The following is a 23,636-nucleotide window of genomic DNA, read 5'->3' as shown; positions in this document are numbered from 1 at the left end:
CCTTCCCTGTTCCTTCTCTCCTTCCTTTCCCATATTTCTTCCCTTGCGCCTTCCATTATTTCTGCCACCCTTCCCTGCCTTCCCTCGCATCTTTCCATCCTTTCTTCCCTCTGCCCTCCTTCCCTCTCTTCTTCCCTCTTTTTTCTATCCTCTTTCTTTCCTTTCCTTCCTCTCTCCTTCCCTTCTTTCTGCCCTCTTTCCTTTATTCTTCCTTTCCCTCTTCTCCCTCCTTTCCCCCTTCTCTCCTCCTTTCTTCCTTCCATCCTTCTCTTTTTCTTCTCTTCCCTCCTTCCCTGTTCCTTCTCTCCTTCCTTTCCCATATTTCTTCCCTTGCTCCTTCCTTTATTTCTGCCATCCTTCCCTGCCTTCCTTCTCATCTTTCCATCCTTTCTTCCCTCTGCCCTCCTTCCCTCTCTTCTTCCCTCTTTTTTTCTATCCTCTTTCTTTCCTTTCCTTCCTCTCTCCTTCCCTTCTTTCTGCCCTCCATCTTTCTATTCCTACTACCTCCTTCCCTTCTTTCTGCCCTCTTTCCTTTATTCTTCCTTTCCCTCTTCTCCCTCCTTTCCCCCTTCTCTCCTCCTTTCTTCCTTCCATCCTTCTCTTTTTCTTCTCTCCCCTCCTTCCCTGTTCCTTCTCTCCTTCCTTTCCCATATTTCTTCCCTTGCTCCTTCCTTTATTTCTGCCCTCCTTCCCTCTCTTCTTCCCTCTTTTTTTCTATCCTTTCTTTCCCTTCCTTCCTCTATCCTTCCCTTCTTTCTTCCCTCCTTCCTTTCTTTCCCTTCTTCCCTCACTCCCTGCCTTCTTCCCTCCCTTCTTCTCTAACACCCATTTTCTTTCTTCCCTCTTTCCCACACTCCCCACTTTATTTCCTCCTTCCTTCCTAGCCCTTCTTCCCTTTCTTTCATCTTCACTTTCTCTTCCTTCCTGCTTTCACCCCTCCTTCTTTCTTTTTTACTTCTTTCTCTTCTTTCCTGACACCTTCCTTCCATCTCTCTCTCCTGCTTTTCTTCTGTTTCTCCTTCCTGAACTCAACAAATATTTCCTAAATGCTTACAGTGTGCCAGGCACTGTGCTAAGTGTGGGCTGGGGATGTAAAGGCAAACCCTAAACATTCCCCATCTTCCTTCTCCTGGCTGCTGAGAAAGCTCACCAGACTCATTGGACTGAATTCAAACCCAGTCCCTAACTAGCTTCCTCCAGGAAGCACAGGGTGAGAAGGCAGGAGACCAAGATTCCACATTTGCCTCCATGATAAACTCATGTGTGAGTCATTCAATCTCAGACTCAGAATATGGAAGCTTGGAGGGACCTTGGAGACCATCTAGCCCAACCCCTTCCTTTTACAGGTGGAGAAACTGAGGCCCAGAGAGCCAAAGGGACTTGTCCAAGGTGACTTGGTGAGTTTGTAGCTTGGCCAGGACAAGACCCTAGGCTCCTGGTTTGGAGCTCAGTATTCTTTCCACCACATCACTGGGTTTCTTACTGAGGGGAGTGGGGAGATGGGTCCACTTTTTTATCTTTCAAATGGGGAGAATAATACCTGTCTCAAACTTCCTCCCTGGTGAGGTTCATATAAGTGGGAAAGCTGGCAATAGGCAAAGAAGCCCTATGCAAATACAGAGATTCTGGTGGTGACTTGGTGGCACTGTTTGCTTTTATAACTTTGTACATTTGCAAAATGACCCCTCTGGTCAGGTTGGGAATCCAATCATTCATTCCACTGAGTCAACAAAGAGTCCACTATCCCTACTGTGGATGCTAGGTATTGACATCAGCCAGGTTAGTCTCTTTCAGTTATAGAGGAAACAGGCACAGCAGGGAAGTGACTTGGTCAGCCCCACTCTCAATAACTTTGTTGAAGTCTCTCTGGAAAGAATAATGAACGAGAAATATGGAAATCCTAGATTTAGAACTAGAAAGGACCTTTGAGACCACTGGTTCCCATTCCTTTGTTTTACAGATGAGGAAACTGAGGCATAAAGAGGTTAAAGTGACTTCCCTGGGGTTACACAACTAGTAAATTTTGGAGTCAGGACTTGAATCCAGATTTTGCTGACTTCAAGTCAATGACACCACTGACTCTCTAGATTCCTTTCTCAGCTCTGCAAACAGCTTGATATGTGACCTGTCTCCAGGCATTTAACCTCTCCATGCCTCCAGTTCCCCCCGTCCATCAAACAAATCCTATTTGTCTTACCTACCCTGTTAAAATCAAAGATGAAAAGGTTTGATGACTGGGGGTGGGGGAAGTGATGTCATCAGAGGCATGGAGATGCTGTGGGTTTGACTATTATCTCTATGCCAGTGACTCCCCAAACCACATACCAAGCCCTAGCTTCTCTCCTGATACTCCTGAATCACCAGCTGCCTGCCGGACATCCCCTCCACGTCCCTCAGTCATCTCAAACTCAACATGTCCAAAAGGGAGCTCTTTATCTTCCTCCCAAGATCCAGCCCTCTTCCTAACTTAACCATTACTAATAGAAGGCACGAGATTTATAATGAGTCCCACTTCACCCTTTTCCTCTCCCTCATTTCCAGATCCAATCAGGTGCAGGCTCCTATCAAATCCCCTTCAGTGTTTACATCTATCCCCTTTTCTCCACTCACAGCCACCACCCTTACCAGCAGCTCAGTCCCTCCATCTCTTTCCCCTCTCTGACCCATTCTCTACTCATCTGTCAAAGTAATATTCCTAAAATATCAATCTGCACATGTCAATCCCCTACTCAAAAATCTGAGTGACTCTGTTGCCTCTAGGCTAAGATTGCAACTCCCAAGTCTAGGATTCAGAAGCCCTCCACAATTTGGTTCTCTGCCCTACCACCCCCCCCCCCCACACACGCACGCACATACACACACAGCTTTCTTTTGTACTATTCTTTTTCACACAAGCCATATTTTCACCAAACTGGATGACTATATGTTCCTTGAATCTGAGGCTCTATCTCTTACCTCAATACACTCCCGGCTTCCATCAAGGCTCAGCTCAGACGCTACCAGCTTCATCCACTTCCACTTTCCTGGCTGTTAAGGCTCTTCAGTTCCCTTGGATTATCTTTGTATGAACATTGTCTCCTCCAGTAGAATGTAAGTTCCTTGAGGACAAGGACTGTTGAACATCTTTGTAGCCTACTGCCTGGAATATAGCAGGTGCTTAGTAAATATTTGTTGAATTCAGTGGAACTTATCTGATTCTGAATTGAACCATTATCCTCCTCCCCATCCTGGGACCCAGCAGAATGAATGTCATGCCTTGTTCACATGATACCCCTGCAGATGAGATGACATCATTCATAGAGTCACAGCTTTAGAGTTCAAAAAGACCCCAGAGATCCTCTGGGCCAACCCATGAGGCCTCTCTTGGCCAAGGTTATACAGCTAATGGACCAAAGCCAAGTTTCAAATCCCATCTTCTGACTAAATCTGACATTCCTTCTTCTGGACTGGGCTCCAGTATAGCAACTATGCCCTTACCTACCCACCTACTCAAGCCTTCTTTCCTCCTGATTGAACATTCCCAAGACCTTTAACCTCTTTACATATAGCTTGGCTTCTAGTCCCCACCTTCCTCCAGTCTCGTTCTGGTTTGTCTACAGAAATCCCTTTGAACACATGGCTCCCAGAAAGGAACACAAGATTGCAAGGTGGGCCTAACTGGGTCAGAAATGAGCAGGACCATCCTTCCTTGGGGATAGGGGTTTTTGTCTTTGAATCCCCAATGCCTAGTACTGCACCTGGCACATAGTAGGGATTGGATAAATTTTTGTGATTGCATTTATGAAATGAAATAATGGAATCTAGGGCAGCCAGGTGGTGAAGTGGATAGAGAGCTGGGCCTGGAGTTAGGAGACCTGAGTTCAAATGTGACCTCAGTTACTAGCTATCTGACTCTGACTCTGGGCAAGTCACTTAACCTCTGTCTGTTTCAATTCTTTCCTCTGTAAAATGGAGATCATAATAGCACCTGACTCCCAAGGTTGTTGTAAGGATCAAACGAAATAATAATTTATAAAGCAATATATAAATGTTAGCTACAGTTACTATTTTCTTAGTCTACAAAAAAATTAACTCTACAGTTCTCAAATAATAAATGTTTGTTGACTTAGAATCTCAAATTTCCTTCAAGGATTAGCTCACATACCTTCCTTATATACGAGGTGAGCTTAATCCTGCCTCCTGCACACCCTCAATTAAAAGTATCCACCCCCCAATTACTTCGTGTATACTCTATTTATTTATTTATTTATTGTGTACCTCTTTTTATTGTGTACCTCTTGTTTCCTCTCAATAGAATGTAAAAGTTTCTTAAGGGCAAGACGGCTTCCTTGTTTACTTCCTTCCTCTCTCCCTTTTTCTTCCTCCTCTCCTTCCCTCCTTCCTTCTTCCTTCTTTTCTTTCTTTCTCCATTCCTTCCTTCCTTTCCTTCTTCCTTCTTTCCCTCCCTCCCTTCCTTCTTTCTTTCTTTTTCTTTCTTCCTTCCTTTTTTTTTTCTTTCTTGTCTTTGTATTTTTAGCATCTACCACAGGTACTTAATAAGTACCTGTTGAATAGGTGAAAGACTTGGAAATTGATTCCCAAAACTGGAAGGGTCTTGCATAATGGATAGACAACCATTGGACTTGGAGCAGGAAAATCTTGGTTCAATCCCACCTCAGATACTTAGCGATTGGGTAACTTTGGGCAAATTTCTTCATTTCTCTGGACCTCATTTTCCTCACCCATGAAATGAGAGTTATTCTGGAGAGCTTCTAAAGCCCTTTCACAGCACCCAAGCCTTTTGAATCCAACTTCCCTGGCCTTCTGCCATCCCATCCTGTGTGTACATCTCCTGATAAAGAGTCATGTTAATGCCAAATACATAACCCAGAGAAGGGAAGTACAGGTTTTTAAGAAACCATGGGGGGCAAGGTATTTTGGTTATGATAAAGAAAGATGAGCACTATTTAAAATTGGCCTTGGAGGTGTTGACTAATGATATGTGAGCTTGGATAAATTCTTTACCCTCTCTGGGCCTTCCATGGAAGGGTTAGGTGAAGAAAATGTGTAAGTCAGTTCAATTCAGTGAATATCTATTAAATGTCTGCTGTAAGCCAGGTCTAGTGATCAGCTCCAGGAGTACAAAAATGAGACCTGATTGCCATTGTCTGAGCGGGGCCTTCTTGGGGCTGAAGGGCAGGCATGGCAAGAGGCAGCTGAGAAGGGAGTGCAGTAAAGGCGTGAGGAAGGTCCGAAGGAGTGGCCTTCACAAGCACATGGAGTCTGTTGAGACTGGAATGTAGAGTGCATGAAGGCAAATGGAGGGAAAGAAGGCCAAAAAGCAAGGCAGAGACAGATGATGGAGAGTCTTAAGTGGTAAGCCAGGGCACATGCATTTTATCCAATAGAGAAAAAGGCTGTAAATATGCTTTGCCTGGATTTTAGCAAGATATTTGATGAAGTCTCTCATGTTGTCCTTGCGGAAAGATGAAGAGATGTGGCCTAGACTGAGTATACAGTTAAGCAGATTTGTATTAGGTTAAATGGCTGGATCTGAAGAGTAGTCACTAATGGCCTGATGTCAGATTGGATGGAGAGCTGCAGCAGGGTACCCCAGGGATATGATTTGTTCCTATGTTATTCAACATTTTTGACAGTGATATGGATAAATAATAGCGATAGGAAGCAGTTGTATGATCCAATGGGTAAGGCAGTAAACTTGGAGTTAGGAAGTCGTGAATTTAAATCCTGTCTCAGATTCTTAATCACTAATATATGCAACACTTGGTAAATCACTTAAACTCTCTCAGCCTCAGTTTATGCATCTATAAATGGGATAATAATAGCACCTATCTCTCAGGATTGTTGTGAATATCGAATAAGATAGTAATTTTGAAGAATTTAGCCTAATACCTGGAACACAGTAAAGATTATATAAATGTTAGCTACTATTATTATTTATTATTAAAGTGCCATATACTAGCTAGTAGTAGTAGTAGAAATAATGTGAAGTAATTTTTTGATTTTTAATTTTTTTCAATGGTCAAAAATCTATTTTCTTCCTCTTCCACCTCTCATTGAAAAAGAAATGAAAAGAAAAAGAAAAAGGAAAGAAAAAGGAAAGGAAAAGAAAGGGAAAGAAAAGGAAAGAAAAGGGTAAAGGAAAAGGAAAAGGAAAGGAAAACCCTTGTAACAAATATACAGTCAAAGAAAACATTCCCACATTGGCTGCATCCAAAAAATATATGTCATATTCCATACCGTGAGTCCATCCCCTCTGTTAGAAAGTGCAAAACATGCTTTATCAAAGATCCTTTGGTTGATCACAATTGATCATGAGTTGCATTGATAAGAGTTCTTGAGTCTTTCAAAGTTATTCATCCTCATAATGTCGTCATTATTGTACACATCATTCTCCTTATCTGCTTCCTTCATGCTGCATCAGTTCATGCAAGTCTTCCCAGGTTTCTCTGAAGCCATTCCCTTCATTATCTCTTAGCACAATCATCTTCCGTCACATTCATATGTGCATTTGTTCAGCCATTCCCCAACTGATGGGCATCTCCTCAATTTCCAATTCTTTACCATTACAAAAAGAACTGCTATAAATATGTTTATCCAGATAGGTCCTTTCCTTCTGTCTTTGATCTCTTTGGTGTAGATAACTGACATTTATTAGTATTTTTTAAGATGTGCAAAGAACTTTACATACAGTGTTTCATTTCACCTTCCTATTAACCTTCTGAGGTAGGTGCAACCTATCCCCACTTACAGATGAAGAAACTGATACTCAGCTGAGTTAGGAGCCTTACCCATTGTCACTCAGTAAGTGCTGGTGTTGTTCGAATGAAATGTAGATCCTCCTGACTCCAAATCTGATGCTCTCTGCACTGAACCTTGCCCCATGCTCCTCCACTGAGAAGATGACACAAAGCTGGAGGAAAAAGCAGAGCAGAATGAAGCTGGATCTAAAAGGATCTGACAGGCTGGGTGGACCACTGGGCTAAAGCTAATATAAAGAAATAGAATGTCGATAAATGTCAAGTCTTACTCTTTACTGGTACAAATAGTTAGCTTCACAAGTACCAGCTGGGGGAGGCATGGATGGCCACCCAGCAAACCATCTGAAAGCAATCTCAGAGGCTCAGTGCACCATGAGGGTGAGTCGACAGTGTACCTGGTTCCTGAGAAGGCTGTGTGAAGAAAGGCAGGACTTCCAGGAATAAGGAGGTGACAGACAGTCCTGCCATCCTCTGCTGTGTCAGTCCAGGACTGGGTCAGTGAGTATGCCAAGTCACTTTTGAAATTTTAATTTTTTCAATGGTCAAAAATCTATTTTCTCTCTCCTACCTCCCCCCACAGGAAAAAAAACACAAGAAAAGAAAAACTCTTATAACAAATATGCTCATTCAAACAAAACAAACGCCTAAATTACTGAATACCATTGAGTGAATAGTAACTGACAGTTACAAGGTGTCCCAAAAGTCTCAGGGCACTTTTAGACTGTTAAACATAAAAATGAACTGGGACTTTTGGGACACCTTCTTGTTGAGTCGTCTCAGTCGTGTCTGACTCTCTGTGACCCTATTTGGGGTTTTCTTGGCAGACACTGGACTGGTTTGCCATTTTCTTCTCCAGCCATTTTACATATGGGGAAACTGGGGCAAACAGGGTTAAGTGACTCCCCCAGGGTCACACAGCTAGGAAGTGTCTGAGACCAAGTTTGCACTCAGGTCCTCCTGACTCCAGGGCAGGTGCTCTATTCACTGCACCACCCAACCGCCCTGAGACACCTTGTATATAGTGTTTTAATATGTGTAAAGCACCATCTATCCATGATTTTATTGGAACCTCACAAGAACCCTGGAAGGTCAGAGCTACAGGCATTATTAGCCCATTTCTGAGGCTCAAAGGGACTTGGCCTCAGTTATTCAGCTAGCTAAGGGTCAGGGATCTCTTTGATTCCAACTTCAGCTTCTACCCATGTCCTCTCAGTTCTGGGCATCCAATCTAGGGAAGGTGTTGCTGAGCTGGAAAGTATCAAAAGGGCTGTAACCAGAGTAGTGACTTCATGTTGAAGAATCCAAGGATGTTTAACTGAGAAAAGCCAAGTCTTGGGGGGACCTAAGATTTGTCTCCACATATCTGAAGTTCTGTGTGTGGGAGAGGGCTTGGCCCCAGAGGGTAAAACCCTGGGCAAGGGGGGGGGGTTGCCAAGAGACTTGAGCTGCTTCAGGGTGGCATGGGATAAGAGGGGGGAGGGTCCCCATCCTTAGAGGACTTCAGGAAAAGGCAGCTGATCTCCTTGAGGGACTGTTATGGGGGATCCTCATTTGGGTACTGCTCAGGCCAGATGGTCCTGGGGCTGCCTCCCAGCTTGGAGATTCTGTTAGCTCAGCTCAATCACTGGTTGGATCAGACAGATGGTTACTGAGGGTCCTGCCAGCTTTCACTGTTTTGGAGCTGAGGAATGCTTGTTCAGACCTTAGGAAACCTGGTATCCCAAGTCTCTGAGTAGGAAGAGATCTTGGCAGCCTCCCAATTTAAGCCATACCTGAGCAAGAATTCCTTCTATGACCTACAACATCTGGATGAAGTAAAAGGGCCTCATTGTGTCCAGCTTGCAGTAATGGAAAGTGTATTGAGTGTTGGCCCAGCCATCCTGACTAAGTCACTTACTACCTACTTGTGTCACCTTGAGAAAGCCACTTTGGGCCTCAGTTTCCTCATCTGTAAAGTGGGGATAATGACAATTGCACTGCTGAGCTCATGGGAACATTATGGGGCAACAAGGTCCCCCAAAGGTGGGGTTGTTGAGATAGTCATGGGAAATTCTAGGCCAGGAGGCCTGAGTTCAAAATAAACACAAATCACAGACTCTTAGAATCAGAAGGTATCTTTGTGGGCTGTCTAATCTCATCTCTGGACAAGAGTCGTCCCTCAACACTCCTGATAAGTGGTCACTGATCCTTTGTTTGCAGACCTCCAAGGATGGGGAATCTCCTACCTCCTCCTTTAGGATGGGGAGGTGATTTGGGGGGGGGTGTTGTGAAGGTTGGATTGAAGAAACAGCATACAGAGAGACCAGTTAGTAGGGCAATGGGATTGTCCTGAGAAAAAGACATCTTGAAGGTTCCTGTTGGCCTTGTCATTCTGTTAACTGAGGCCATCAAAATACTGTGCAGTATGAGATACCCATCTGATCTCCTTTCTTCTGTCTCCTTCTTAATCATCCTCTTACCTGATGCTCTCCCATCCCATTCCACAGAACTGATGCTCTCCCACTCCCACCCCTACAGTGACCCTTAACTATCACCCATTGCAGACTCTTTCACATGTTCAGGCAAATGCAGCTGCTTCATGGGAATAATGGGGAAATGCCTCTTAGCGCTCTTACCCTCTCAGGCCCTGAAGAGTACTTCCCCTTACATCTGGAAATTGTCCTTCACTGGCCTTTAGAGGGCTGTTCCTGGTACTTGGCCCAGGCAAGGTGGGCTATGAGCAGTCAGAGACAGAAAACGCTGATGACCTCTTTCCCACCCCAGGTGTCCATCCTTCAGACTCAGGAAGGGACATAAATTAATTTTGGGGCCAGAGGCATGAAGATTAAAAAAAGGTGGAGTCTTTGCCCTCAGAGCTGGCAGGGGCAGAACACAGTCTAACATGTTCCCAGACCACAATTCTACAAGATCCACCATGATGATGGAGAAGGAAAAAATCCTGACAAGTTGCTTGAGGGCAAATTGAGGAAGAAGGAAGAGCCTTCGATGAGGGAAATCAGGGAAGGTTTCATAGAAGAATGGGCTCCCAAGATAGAAATTGAAAGGAAAGGATTGTAAAGGGCAGGGAAGAGGGAGGAGTTCATTCCCAGCTTGGGAAATGCCCTCATGAAATCAAGAGGGGAGGGATGGAAGGGCAAGATCAGGGAACAGCCTGGAAGACATGGGGCAGGGGAAATAAAGCAAGAAAGGCCTGTTGGAATCAGGTTATGGAGGATGTTGAATGCCAGGCTAAGGAATTTCTATTTTTAATCCTGTAGGCAATTGGGAACTGAAAATTCTTTTGCAAGGGAATGACATAGTCGGTCCTGGGGAGTAAGGAGCATGATTTAGGGAGCTGGGTGATGGGTAAACTGAACAAAGGAAAGACTGAAGGCAGAGAGGCTATTGGTTCAGAGGCTATGGCCACAATCTGGGTGAGAGGCTGTGAGAAGCTAAATTAGGACCATGGCCATGCAACTAAAAAAAGCTTCCAATCTAATGGAACTGGAGAAGAGGGGACTTAACGACCTCTGGATAAGGGTGGAGGCGGGGTGGGACAGGTGGGGAGAGAAGAATCAAAGGTACCCTCTAGACTAGAGAAGCTGGGAGGAGAGGACCAGGGGTCTTTTGCGGGGGGAGGGGAACTATAAGTAATGTTTTAAATAATCAAATGCTCCAAATGTGTGGGATAAAAGCATTCAGAGTCTGAATCTGAGATCAGAAAAGGTCTTCATTCTTATGAGAAAGGGCCCTCTGCCCCTGTCACTCAAATGGCGTCTGTCAAGAAGAGAGAAACAGGTAGAAGCAAGCCCATGGTTATATAAACTTCTAATGCAGAAACCCAACCCCCAACTGGCCTTCACTCTCACTGGTAGGGAGGCTGGCCCATGACCTAAGTGCGGGAATCTATCTTGGAGACAAAGGACATGGAAACATGTGTGTGTCCAATGCAAGGCCAGGAAGGCAGTTTTATCCTTCTTTGGCATGTCTTATCCTGAGGTGGCCCTGGGGAAGGTCTCCATCGCTCTAAGTCCCAGATTCCTGTAAGGTCAGGTGACCTCTAAACTTAGGCCTTGTGGATGCTGAAGCCAATCTAGATTTGATTTTTCAGAACGCAAAGAACACGTATTAAGCCCCTACTGTATGCCAAGTACCAGGCTAAGTGGCAGGAACTCAAAGACAAAACCAAACAATTGGTGTGCTGGGTTGAAGATACCAGTGGCCCAGCCAGGAGGTGTGGGATGGAGGAGCCGGAGCCAGAGGGGGTCTGGGCACTGGGGCTCACTTTCCAGGACAAATGTAATCCTAGAAAGTGACCAGCTGTGTTGGGAGGGGCCGGTACTGGCAACGATGAGTAAAAGGAGGCTCATTTCAGACCGATATGAGGAGGGACTTCCCTCCCCCACGCCCCCACCCCGAGCTGCCCCCCAGCAGAATGGGCTGTCTTGTAAAGCAGTGAGTGATCCATCACTGGAAGTATTCACACAGAAGCTGTGAGGACCACCAGCCTGGGAAGCTATGGAAGGCGATTCCTACTCAGCTTTGAAATTCCCCGGGTCATAGATCCACTACCACACACTGACCTCACAATGGCCCCTTTTACAGATGAGGAAAGCAACCAAAAGGTAAAGTCCTGAGCTCTCTTGGCTTCCGGGCTCGCCCAGGGACCCCTGGGGCTGGCAGCTTCTCTCCCTTTCCTTCTTGGTCATAAATACTCCATTAAGGAACTTTTTGTAAAGACGTTAATTCACTTTTCTTCTGGGTCCTCAGGTAGAATCTGCATTTATCTCAAAGGAACATCAATTCCTTTCAATTAGATTAAGGCCAGTTCAGTTCCACAGACTTTCCTTAAAGCTTGTGCCAGATACCCTACTAAACTCCGGGGAAACAAAACCAATGGACAATTATTTATTTGATGCATTATGTGCCAGGCAAAGTGCTAATCTCTGGGGTACAAAGAAACACTAAACAGTCTCTGCCTTCTGAGAGTTTCCATTTTGCTAGGAGGATACAAAATGTACCCATTTAAATAGTCACAAAACTATTATGTATGTAAAAATAAAGACAAAGAAATTGGGGGCAGGGAGATCAGAAGAGGTCTCTTAACCTTTGAACTGTGACCTTAAAGGGAGCTTTGGTATTCAAAGAATGCCTAAAGCAAGGAAGAAATGGATCCCAGATGTGAAGGAACCATCTGGGCAAAGGCTTGGAGATGGGAGATGGGGTGTTTTGTGGGGAACCTGCTCCAATAAGCAGGCCAGTTTGGCTGCCAGACCAAGTGAGGGGGAGGAATGTGGGATCAGCCTGACGAGGTAGGTTCTCATAACCAAGTCATGAAGTGGCTGTTCCTGAAAGGGCCCTGGATTCAGAGTTTGTGGACCTGAGGTCAAACTCTGGTCAGTCACCTTCTTCCTGTATGACCTTCCCTAATGTGTGCCTCAGTTTCCTCATCTGTCAAAAATGAGAGGGTTAGACTAGATGACTCCCAGGTCCCCTGTGGCTCAAAGCATATGTTCTCTGACATGACTCTTCCATTACAATTTCAGAACAGGTGAAGACCAGCAGATGTAGACCAGACAAAGTGATATTTCATACAAGGAAGCACCCTAGACAGCTGATGCTAACAACAACCAATGCCCTTTTTGAGTCAATAGGGATCAGCCATACTTCTTCACATTTCTCAAGGCCTTGGCATTTGGAGGTGGAGTGTCATAGCAAATACAGAGCTGGTCTCAGAGCCAGGAAAGCCCAGGTTCAAATCCAGCCTTTGACACATCCTGGTTGTGTGACCTTGGGCAAGTCATGTAAGAGACTCTGTAAGACTAAAAGGTATAGAGAAGGTGCCAACCTGCTTTGGTGGAGGGAGTTTTCCCACATGGGAGTTCTCTAAGCCAATGAAGTCCCAGGGCCTTCTTTATCCCCTGATTCTAAGTTTCACTACATGCTCTCCCTACCACATCCTTGTGAGGGAGGTTTTAAGGGCTCTGAGTTGGCTCATACCTCCTCACCCTCTCCTGTTTTGTGACCTGGCAATAGGAAACTCTGGTTCAGACCAGAGACGATACCAAAGATGATCAATGGCTTCTTTGTCACAAGCAGCTAGGGGGCACCATAGTGCACAGAGCGCTGGGCTGGGAACAAGGAAGACTCATCTTCATGAGTTCAAATCCGACCTCAGAAACTTACTAACTGCGTGGCCCTGGGCAAGTCACTTAACCCTGTCTGCCTCAGTTTCCTCATCTGTAAAATGATCTGGAGAAGGAATGGCAAACCACTCAACTCTCTTTGCCAAGAAAACCTCAAATAGGGTCACAGAGAGTCAGATATGTATCAAGGTGATGGCAGGGAGGCTGATGGCAGAGCCTGAGCACACACTGGCCCTGCCCTCCAGAAGCCAATGACGGCCATCCCAGCCCTCACAGACACTGACCCTGTCAGCCCACTCAGCTCCCTACAACACGCCACCAGCCAAACTGGCCTACTCATAACAGTTCTCCATGCCTGGAATGTTCTGCCTCCCCCCTGCTGCAAACTCAGCCCAAGGCCCGCCTCCTCCAAGAGACCTTCCTCATTCCCCCAAATATTAGTGTGTCTCTGTTTTCAATGGGCCCTGTATCTACTGATTTGTAAAGATGTTGTCTCTCCCAATAGCATAGAATCTCCTTGAAGACAGGGTCTGTTTCATTTCTATTTTTGTATCTTCAGAACCTTGGATAGTCCCTGATACACAGTAGAGGCTTAATAAATGCTTGCTGCTTGATTGAGCAGGGCTTCAAGCTCTGTCTCACATGCATATAAAGGCAAACTCCTCACAAATCTATATTCCTCATTACCCTTAGAGGCTAATTTCCACCAAGACCTGCAACATCGGTATGAAAAATACACCTCAAGGCACCCTAAGGGGGAGGGGGTGTGGGATGGGAATAAACATTTATATAGTGTCTATTGTGTGCCAGTCACTGTGCTAAGGGCTTTACAAATATTATTGCTTTTGATCCTTAATCTCTGGGCTGGAGATCACTATCCCATGTGAGCCCTTAAATATGTGGGAGGGTGAGCAATGATGGCCCCTTGCTGCCTTTCACTAGGAATCTCTCCACTCACAGTGCAAAGATGATTATCTCTAATTTACTGATGAGGAAACTGAGGCTTAGGGAGACGTAACTTACCTAGAGTTACAAACCTCATAAGTGTCAGAGGTCAGATTTGAAACTACCCCTGGTTGTGGTGAGAAGAGTTAGGGTATAGGAACTGGTCTGGGTGTGGGATTGGACGGGGAATGTGGACTGCCATTGGTTCTGTGAATGAGGCAAACATGGTCAGAATCAGAGAATGCATCTCCTGAATTTGGGTTTTACTCTTTCTACCAAATCAGGCTTCTTCAAAGGCTTAGGGTCTGTGCTTCGACCTTGAGATTAAACCTGAGGGTTAAGTGAAAAGATTCAAATATCTGAGCAAGTTCAGACCAGGATCCCTAAAGCTTCTGGGCAGGAGAATGTGACATTCAAATATGGAGGAGTGACTGAGGAGTAATCAAAGATGCTGCCCGGGCTGAGACCTCAGATGACTGTCAGTAGGACCCAGCACACAAGACTTCCCTGGAGACTCCCATAGCTCAGGGGAACAAGAACACAGAAACAGTTACTCAGGAACATCAGGTGCCTGGTGCCGCACCATTCGGCCCCATCTCTCACTCTTGCTAGGATAATCAGTCCTGGAACCAGAGTATAATGTTCTAGCTTATTATCAATACTAACCCAGGGGTTCTTGTTCCCCCTACAGACAGCAGCAGTGTGGAAGAAAGACTCATACTGCTGCCCTGCATCCCTGACTATAATATCGGTGTGATTTCTCCTGCCCGTGACCTTATTATAAAACACCCCTTCCGCCTTCCCTTATTATCAATTCAATCAACAACCATTAAGTGCCCACTGTGTGCCAGGAGAAAACCCTGCCCTCGAGAAGTTTACAATCTAAGCCTTTGAGCAGTCCAGACGGGTGAATCAGTGTGACCAGATTCAATGGTGTCTGAAAGTTGGTTCCGTTTCTCATCATACCCAGGACTGTGGATTGATGAGCATTAACTAGAAAGCCAGGCATTTTCCCTCATCTTGTTCAGCTCAGTCTTACAGGTCCCTCCCTGTCTCCTGCTTAAATCCGGATACATCTTGGAAGGGACTAGCTGCCAACCAGCAAGGCTTTCTAAGAACGGCCCTCAGGAGGGCCTGGGGATGGGCTTAGGGAGCTTCTGACTGCCACCTCCTTTCAGTGCATCAGCAATTAAATGGCCTCCTTGTTTCCTCCCAACCACATGTTCTTTCATCCAGGAACATTTGCCACTGTTTGGAACATGCAGTCCCCAGTCCTGTATTGAACCTGATTTTGAAGCTCACTCTAAGGACAGACAGGCGGTCTCTCCCAGATGCAGCAACGTTTCTTAGGCTCCCTGCCTCATAGACCAGCTCCACCCAGAAGATGACTGGGGGTCATCTGCTCTCTCTCCCCCTACCATTGAGCAAGGACCCCAACAAACAGCTTAGCTTATTTGAGGCCTGGAGAGGCAGTGACTTGCACAAAGTATGTAGCATTTGCACACAAAAAAATTGCAGGTTTTTTGACACCAAATCCTGTAGCATGGTGGATAAAGTGTTGGAGATGAACTTTGGGAACTTCGGGGAAACCTGGGGATTTTGGCTGCAAACCTCCCAGTGCTCATATATACAGATTATTTTCCAGATGAGGTAACTGAGGCCCTGAATTCAAATCCTGCCTCCCATATTGACTGGCTGGGCAAGTCACTTGACCTCTTTGGGCCTCAGTCTTACCATCTGTAAAATGAGGACAATAAGTGCACCTGCTTCACTAAATTGTGAAACTCAAGTGAGATAATATGTCAAGCGCTTTGCAAAGTGAGAAGCATTAGAGAAATGCTGCCTGTCATTAGTATTATTACATCATTGCTGGTCAGTCCCTTTAGTCATGTCCCACTAGCGTGACTCTTCCCGACCCCATTTGGGGTTTTCTTGGCAGAGACACTGGAGTGGTTTACCAGTCCCTTCTTTAGCTCATTTTACAGATGAGGAAACTGAGGCAAACATGGTCAAGTGACTTGCCCAAGGTCACACAGCTAGTAATTTGAGGCTGGATTTGAACTCAGGTCTTCCTGACTATGGGTGTCACCTCACTGCCCATTTTGCTTTTAAGAATCCCAGATAAAATAGTCCCATACCAGTCTAGCTAGCTTGTACCAATTTTCTGCAAAATGAAAGTCTTTCTTATCCCTAGCTGAAATCCCTTTTACTTCAACTGGGACCCATTTATGGCCTTATGGATGAAGGCATGTCCAAGTCTTGGCCAGTGGCCAATTTAAGAGGGAGTGCCATGAGGACATTCTCTGAACCAATCACTTCCTTTCTGTGCACCTCAGTTTCCCCATCTGTCAAATTACAGGGTTGAAATCAATGGCCTCTAAGGTCTTAAATAGCCTGTGATTTTCCCAAGTCAAGCCCATACAACAATCATAGTCACAACCAGAATCTATTTTTCCAGGAAATGGAGATCTCAGATCTTCAAGACAATCCATTAGACCAACCTTCTTGGCTCCCATTCATTCAACTAATGCACATTTATTTCATAAAATACCTCCTGCCCTCCAGGAGCTTACATCTAGCTCAAGAAGTCAGCACTTGCACAGGAGAGTATTTACGAATTCAGTCAAAATAAATCCAAGGTAGTTTTGGCAGGACAGGTTCAAGCAGCCTAGGCAGGTGGGCTGCTCAAGAAAGGTTTCCTGGAAAAGGCTCACCATGTTCTTTGAACTCAGTCATTTCTTCTCTAAGACAAAGAAGGGCTGCAATCTGTTTTGAGGGGGAACAACGCCATACTGAGTTCACATGCAACCACAGGGTCATCATCGAGGATTCCGATTCCAGCTGCTGATGAAGGCATCTTCTTCTGTGGAGTTGAGACCCAGAAGAATTGCAGATGGAGAGTGTAGTGAGCTGGAAATCTAACGTGTGCCCTCTAGAAAGGAAGGTTTGGGAGGAGTTTAGTTGTTAAGACATGGACACACATTAAAATATTCAAAATGGATACAAGGTGACTTGGGGAAGAGCACTAGCAATTGGGGAAATCGGGGAGGACTTTATTCAGTGGTATACTGGGATATGTTTAACAACTAACTTGGAGGGGGGGGGATGTGTGCACCATACACTTTTAAGTTTAATTTGTAGTATTAACATTTTCTCCATTGCTTTCTTTAAGTCTAGAAATCAACAAAACAATAAATCAAGCCCTGATTTGCAGCGTTTGCTGATTTCCAATGTGTAAATACTCACACTGAAAATTTAACAATCAGCTCTCAGGAGCACAGCTCTGACTTCAACCAGGGAGGAGGGGGGGGGGTGTTATTGAATGAGCCTTAAAGGTAATTAGGAATTCTGCAGTGATGAGAAAGTGAATGCCAAGCATGGAAAATAGCCAGGGCGAAGAAAGCCACAGAGATGGGAGGAACAGCAGGTAGACAGATCACAGAGGCATGAAGGAGAACAGTGCGTCATAAGACTGGCAAAGTGGGCTACAGCCTGCTTGTGAAGAGCTTTAAGTGGCCAGCAGAGGAGTGGATACGATCCTGGACTCCCAGCAAAGCACCGACATCCATTATCCACTTTAGGAAGAGTCTTCGGCTTCCATTATTTCCCTTGCTCCTCCCCACAACCCCTTGAAGTGGATAATGGAGCCAGGACGTAAACTACAACTCGAGGGGTTTTGCCCAAGGTCACAAAGGAATGAAGTGATGGGCAGAGCTGGAGGTGCAGCTCAGACTTCCTGCAAGTCCAGGAGACACTATCCCCAGCTGGCCCCTCCAGTTTCATTCAATCAGGCCTAATTAGGGACCTTGGTGGAGGGCACTGAGCTGGGTGCTGATTGAATGAATGAATGAGCACTCAGTGCCTCCAGATGGAGAGAGTTCTGCTGTTCTTTGGCTAATGTGCTTTTCAGAGGCGGGAAGCAGGTATTGCCTGAAACGTCCCAGACTCCCAGCCCGTGTGGGGATGGGGAGGGGAACACTGTGTGGTGGGTGCTTTAGGAGAGCACATTGCTTCTTGTTGCTAGGAAATGTGGCCCTGATTGCTGTGCTGGGAGGGAGAAAATAAATGAGGATATTGCTTTAATTGTCTTTTTGATGGTGTTGACTGTTCTGGGAAAAAAATGACATGATTTGCCTTGCTCTGATAAATGTCCAGGAGAGGATAGAGATTGGGACTGTCGTTAGCCTCTTTCTGTATCCCTAGCACTTGGCACAGTGTCAGCACATAGTAGGCACTTGAAAATGTTTATTGATTGATGTGGCATCAGCATAGTGAATAGGACAGGCTACTTGCAGCTCCCTTTCATGAATAAGAAAACTGAAGTACAAATAAGTTTGCCTATTGTCATAGTTCAAGGAAAAAGGGTTTCACTACTGGGAGTGCTTCCTCCGTGGCTCCTGAAGGTTTCCAGAGATAATCTTCATGAGTTACCGTGGCTGAAAAGATGCATCTGCAAGCGAGCCTCTCTGCCCTTACTCTAGGACAGACACTTGGGTCTGTTGCCAGGCCCATATTTGAACCCTTGTTGGTTGGTTAGAGCTTGAGTTCCACTGTCAGAGTCTCTAGGAACCCAGGGTCACTGCCACAGACCAATGTAGCTTAAAGGAGGCTGCCCATGGTCACATAGCCAGGACTGTATGGACAGCTCCCTTTTCTCTAGAGCCCTTGAAGGCTTCTCTCAGAATTCTGCCAGGATGCACAGTCACATTGAACTTTGGGAACTTCGGGGGAACCTGGGGACTTTGGCTGCAAACCCCCCAGTGTGCATATTTAATAGAATACAGATTATTTTCCAGACAAGGTAACTGAGGCCCAGAAGCAGAGTCAGTTTGGTGGAGTAAGAAGAAACCATTGAACCTAACTCCCTATCTCTTCTCCACATAGATCTAGAAAATGCACCAGACCCAATTCTAATCGGTGAGTCATTTTTCTAGTCCAGGGCAGCTTTATAAACTGAGGCCCAGAGGATGTAAATAATTGCGCAGGGTCAATAGGTCAGTCAGTCACTCAGCAAGTACTTATTAAGCTAGGAAAAAAGAAAAACCTCCTGAGTCTTGAAGGAAGTCAGGGGGCTGAGATGAGAAGAGCGGGGGCGGAGTCAGGAGATGAGCAAGGGACAGTGGGAGGTCAGACAGTGCCCAGGTGACAGGGATGGGGCTCTGCCCCTTGGGAGCTGCTGCCTTTCACTCAGCCCCCCATGGTCCTCTTTCTCCAGCATCGGCGCCCTGGTAGGCCTGTCCGTAGCAGCTGTGGTCCTCCTGGCTTTCGTCATCACTGTCTGCGTGCTGTGTTACCTCTTCATCCACTCCAAGCCCCCTGCCAAGCTGGATACAGGCTTACGCTTACAGGAAGCAGGTAAGAGACTCCTTGGTCGCCATCAGCAGCGCCATCTGGGGACACCGGGGAGGGAAAGGACCCATTCATCAGCACCGGCAGGAGCTCATAGGGGATGGGAGAAGGGGGTGGCCCACATGACAAAGTCCTTGAAACTGAGGTCAGGAAGAAGAATTCATCTCTTCTAGGAAGCATGTTCTTACAGAACATCCTAGGAACTCTTCCAGTTCTGAGAAAGGCTTCACCAGACAGACTGCCAAGATGGGGGCAGGTCACAAAAAACTTTGAAACATTGAAAAACCCTGATCTAAACCAATGGCTACATTTTCAGAGAAGGAACCAGATGCTCAAGGAGATTCATGGGATTGTAGATTTAGAAGTGGAGGGGACTTTAGAAATCGTCTATTCCAACCCCATCATTTTATAGATGATGCCCAGGAAGATGAAATGAATGATCTGTCCAGGGTCCTGTGACTGGTTAAGTTGGAATACATAACACAGAAAACGAGAGTTCTTCAGCATCCAGCCATCCTAACCCCCCCCCCCCACAAGGGATCCCCAACACCAAGTCCCTCACAAGTGGTCTTCAGTCTCTGCTGGAAGGATTCCAAGGAAGGGAGAACTCATCCCCCACCCTGGGAGGCAGCCTCTCCTCCAACTCTGGGGCAGCTCCCACCTGCAGGGAGTTTGCCTGGGCTTCCCACCCCAGCTGGCCTTTCATAGTTTCTTCTCATTGTTCCTAGTTCTGTCTAATCTGGGAACAAGCAGACCAAGGCTGATCCTTTTCCCAAATCACAGCCTTTCAGACTTACTCCTCTTCTCCAGGCTAAACATTCCTGGTTCTCTCCCCTTCTATGATGAGGATCACAAGTCCTTTCACACCCTAATTGCCTTCCTCTGGATCAATTCCCGCTGGTCAATGATCTTCCTAAAATGTGGTGCCCAGGACTGGACACAATACCCTAGGTGTGGCCAGACCAGGGTGGAGCTCAGAGAGAGACTACCATCTCTATGCTGCTGGATACTGGGCCTCTCTTAATGCAATCCAAGATCTCAGTAACTCTTTTAGCTCCCATGACACCCGTCAACTTCTGTTGAGTTTGTGGTCTATGAAAACCCCCAGATCTGTTTCACACAATGCACCATGTCTTATGTACTTAATGTCATTGATTTTGACACTTTTTATTCCATAAATTAACCCATTTATTGTGGGACTGTGGGCTACAGATATTTGATGAGATTTTACTGGTCTTTCAATTCCTTCAGTCTTCTGATGGCAGATTTGACTGTGACTGCAGAAGTGGCGTTGTAGGTCCATGCGCCACCAGCTACTGTTTCCATACAGGATCCCAATGCCAGATACCCATAGCCCTTCTCTTCATTTCAGTCTTGCCACAGAAGGAGTAGGTATATTTGGCATGCTGGCTAATTTTAATTTTCTTCATTATTTTCCTGAGGGATGCACCATAACATGCTTCATATTTACTAACAGTTCTTTCTTGGTATATTTAAACATGTTGCTCATTGCAGGGCTGGAGCTCAGAGAGGGTGTCATTGCTTTGTTTTAATCCCAGTGTGCAGTGTGAGGGGCAGCTGGGTGGCACAGTGGATAGTGCCAGGCATGGAATCAGGAAGACTCCTCTTCCTGAGTTCAAATCCAGCCTTGGGAACTTACCAGCTGTGTGATCCTGGACAAGTCACTTAACCATGTTTGCCTCAGTTTCCTCATCTGTAAAATGATCCAGAGAAGGAAATGGCAAACCACTCTAATATCTCTGCCAAGAAAACTCCAAATAGGAGCAGAAAGAGTTAGACACGACTGAAAAAAAAAAACCTCAACAACAACATGCAGTTTGAACCCATCTTTATAGTTATCTCTAAATTTCATCTAATTTATTTGAGCCACAATTCCACATCTTTGGAGATCATAATTCTGTCAATAACATGTGAGCTTTCTTCCCAATTCTGTGCAATCTGAAAATTAAATGAGGCTGCCATCTCTGCCTTCATCCAGATTTTTGGTAAAAAAGTGTTGACCAAGGCAGGGCCAAGGACAAAGCCCTGGGTAGGTTTGAAGAGCAAAGGGCCACAAGCAGGAGAGGGCCCTCCTCTCCCTCCCCAAACTATCCGGCGTTTATTTTGCATATATTTTCCATGTCCATCCCCAAAGAGCCAGAGTACATGTCTCTAGTTCTGTGAGTAGCCCAGAGCAGCAGACCAGAGCCTTCCTGATCATTCCTGTTACATGTAGATTCATTGTCTCCCCCTATAGAATATAAGCTCCTTGTAGATAGGAATTGTTTCATTTGGGGCTTGGTATCCCCAGGGCCTAGCATTGTGCCAAGTATATTACAGGTGCCTGTTGGTTGATTGAATAATTGATCCATTGACACACAGTCTTTCTCCTGAGCCGAAAGATCCTTCAAGTCCATAGAGAAAGGTAGAAGAAGAAGAAAAAGCCAGTTTATCTCAGTCTGGGGGCAGAGAATTATCTGGTGGCAGGCTATGCAGAGAGAAAAATCATAGGTTTGGGGGCTAAAGGGGAGCTGAGAAGTGGAGTCTCAGGTAGTGGGGCAGAAAACACTGAACTTAGATTCTGGAAAACCTAGGTTTGAATCCCATTGTACTATCCCAGTCCAGATGTGGGAGTACCAAGTGCAGCTGTGTGTATTGGGAGGGGGGTGGGGCACGTAGGACCTGGAATGGGAGGTCTAGAAACCAGTGGAGACCAAGGACAGTTCCTGGGTCCCCTGATGGACAGGTTCAGAACTCTCCACTCCTGTCCCAAGATCCCGTGAAGTCTTGATACAACTGTGTAACCTTTGCATGTGATTCACTATGCTTTTTTCAGACCCAGACCCCCCATCTTTGGGAGAGTCCAGCCGGAGTGGTATGGGAGCTGTGGGGCCCAACAGCCTCCGAAGGCATTTCTTGAACACCCGACTAGACTGTGACCCGCAGGCCTCAGACCCTGACCGACTCTTTCAGAAATGCTTTATCGCTACAGTGACCACTACAGATGTCCAGGGTCTCCCCTGAGGCCTGCTCAGAGGGTGCTATGTCCCCTCTCCTCACTGTCCCCCCACAATAGCCTCTACACTGCCAACCGTATTCAAAGTCTACTGCTGGGTCATGGCCTCTGCTGGCTAGGTCCACCCACCCCACTTGTTGCCACTGTGATCCCAATAAACTTTCCTGTTTGTCCATGTGTGTCTCATGGTATAGTCTCCTGTGGACTGCTCCAACTTGGAGACTGTCCTGTTTGATCCCAAGGCGAAATTGTACTGCCCCGTAACACAGATCTACTGAATGTTAGAGCTGGAAGGGGTCTCCTCAGTCCACATGTAGCTTTAATCCATACATAACCTATAAAGGAATTCCTCCTACAGCCATCCAGCCAGTGATGGTCCATCCATTCCCAGATAACCATCATCAACAACACCATTAAAGCATTTACAATTTACAAAACCCTTTACTTACATTTCAACCTCACAAAAACCTGGTGAGATGGGTACTACCAGAATATTATTCCCCATTTCACAGATGAGGAGACTAAGGAGCAGGGAAGCGGATTAATTTGCCCAAGGGCACTTACTTAGTGCAGGGGCAGGATCCACACCCAGGTCTTGCTGATTATGAATCCCGCATTCTAGCCCCCAGTCACATTTCCCAGAGCCAGGAGTGCCACAGAATCACCAACCATTAGAACCTTGGATGGTCAGAGTCACAGAGTTCAGCTCAATAAAGAACAGATATAAATGATCACATCTTAGATCTGGAAGGATCTTGGAAAGTACCAACCCAAAGAATCCATTCGACTTCATGGGTGAGGAGACTGAGGCCCAGAGAGGTGACTTAAGCAGATTACACATGGTGTTAGTGGTGGAACCAGGACTCATCCATGTGTCTCTGCTGCTCATGCCTGCCCTTTGGACATTGCCTTCCGCCTGTCTAAGACTTTTTTGCCCAAGTAAGGCATGCGTCGTTCCCACGGGTTGTCTAAACAGATGGGTGGATCATAGGAAGCAATAAATAGGTATCTGTGATGTCCAACCTACCCTTCCACAAAGGAAGACTGTGAGACCAAGTTTCCACCTTGAGAAGAACAAGAGAAGGGCCACAGTTAGGTGTCTACTCTTTCCCTTCCCCATCTCCAAGAGGCGTATGGGGCCAGACATACCTAGATCTCTCCACTGATTTGTCCACTGTGGCATACTCTCCAGACCTCTCACCATCCCACGTGCTTTCTTCTGGACACTCTAGGTTTTCTTTTTGGAGGGGAAGGCAGGGCAATTGGGGTTAAGTGACTTGCCCAAGGTCACACAGCTAGTGTATCAAGAGTCTGAGGCTGGATTTGAATTCTGGTCCTCCTAACTCCAGACCGGTGCTCCACTCACTGTGTCACCTAGCTGTCCGCCTACTCTAGGTTTTCACTGTCCTTCCCAAATCTGTGTACCCAGAACTGAATTTA

General features: G+C 46.0%; 2 protein-coding genes across 3 annotated transcripts in view; both read left to right on the top strand.

The window, feature by feature from the left end:
• Positions 1–22,204, top strand: part of LOC138164819 (protein shisa-like-2A) — a 22,656-nt gene extending 452 nt beyond the window's left edge. The window contains exons 2-3 of the mRNA XM_069092750.1: positions 19,047–19,186; positions 22,017–22,204. Coding sequence (XP_068948851.1) covers positions 19,047–19,186; positions 22,017–22,204 — 328 coding nt within the window. The remainder of the gene's footprint in view (positions 1–19,046; positions 19,187–22,016) is intronic.
• Positions 1–23,636, top strand: part of LOC138164975 (sterol carrier protein 2) — a 465,527-nt gene that overhangs the window by 106,443 nt on the left and 335,448 nt on the right. The window lies entirely within an intron of this gene.

Source organism: Petaurus breviceps, unplaced genomic scaffold (assembly GCF_028583685.1).
Source record: "Petaurus breviceps papuanus isolate PSGF00001 unplaced genomic scaffold, PetGlider_PUasm1.0 207, whole genome shotgun sequence".
Lineage (NCBI taxonomy): Eukaryota > Metazoa > Chordata > Mammalia > Diprotodontia > Petauridae > Petaurus > Petaurus breviceps.
The sequence above is the reverse complement of the archived record's forward strand: the minus strand, read 5'-3'. Positions and strand labels throughout refer to the sequence as shown.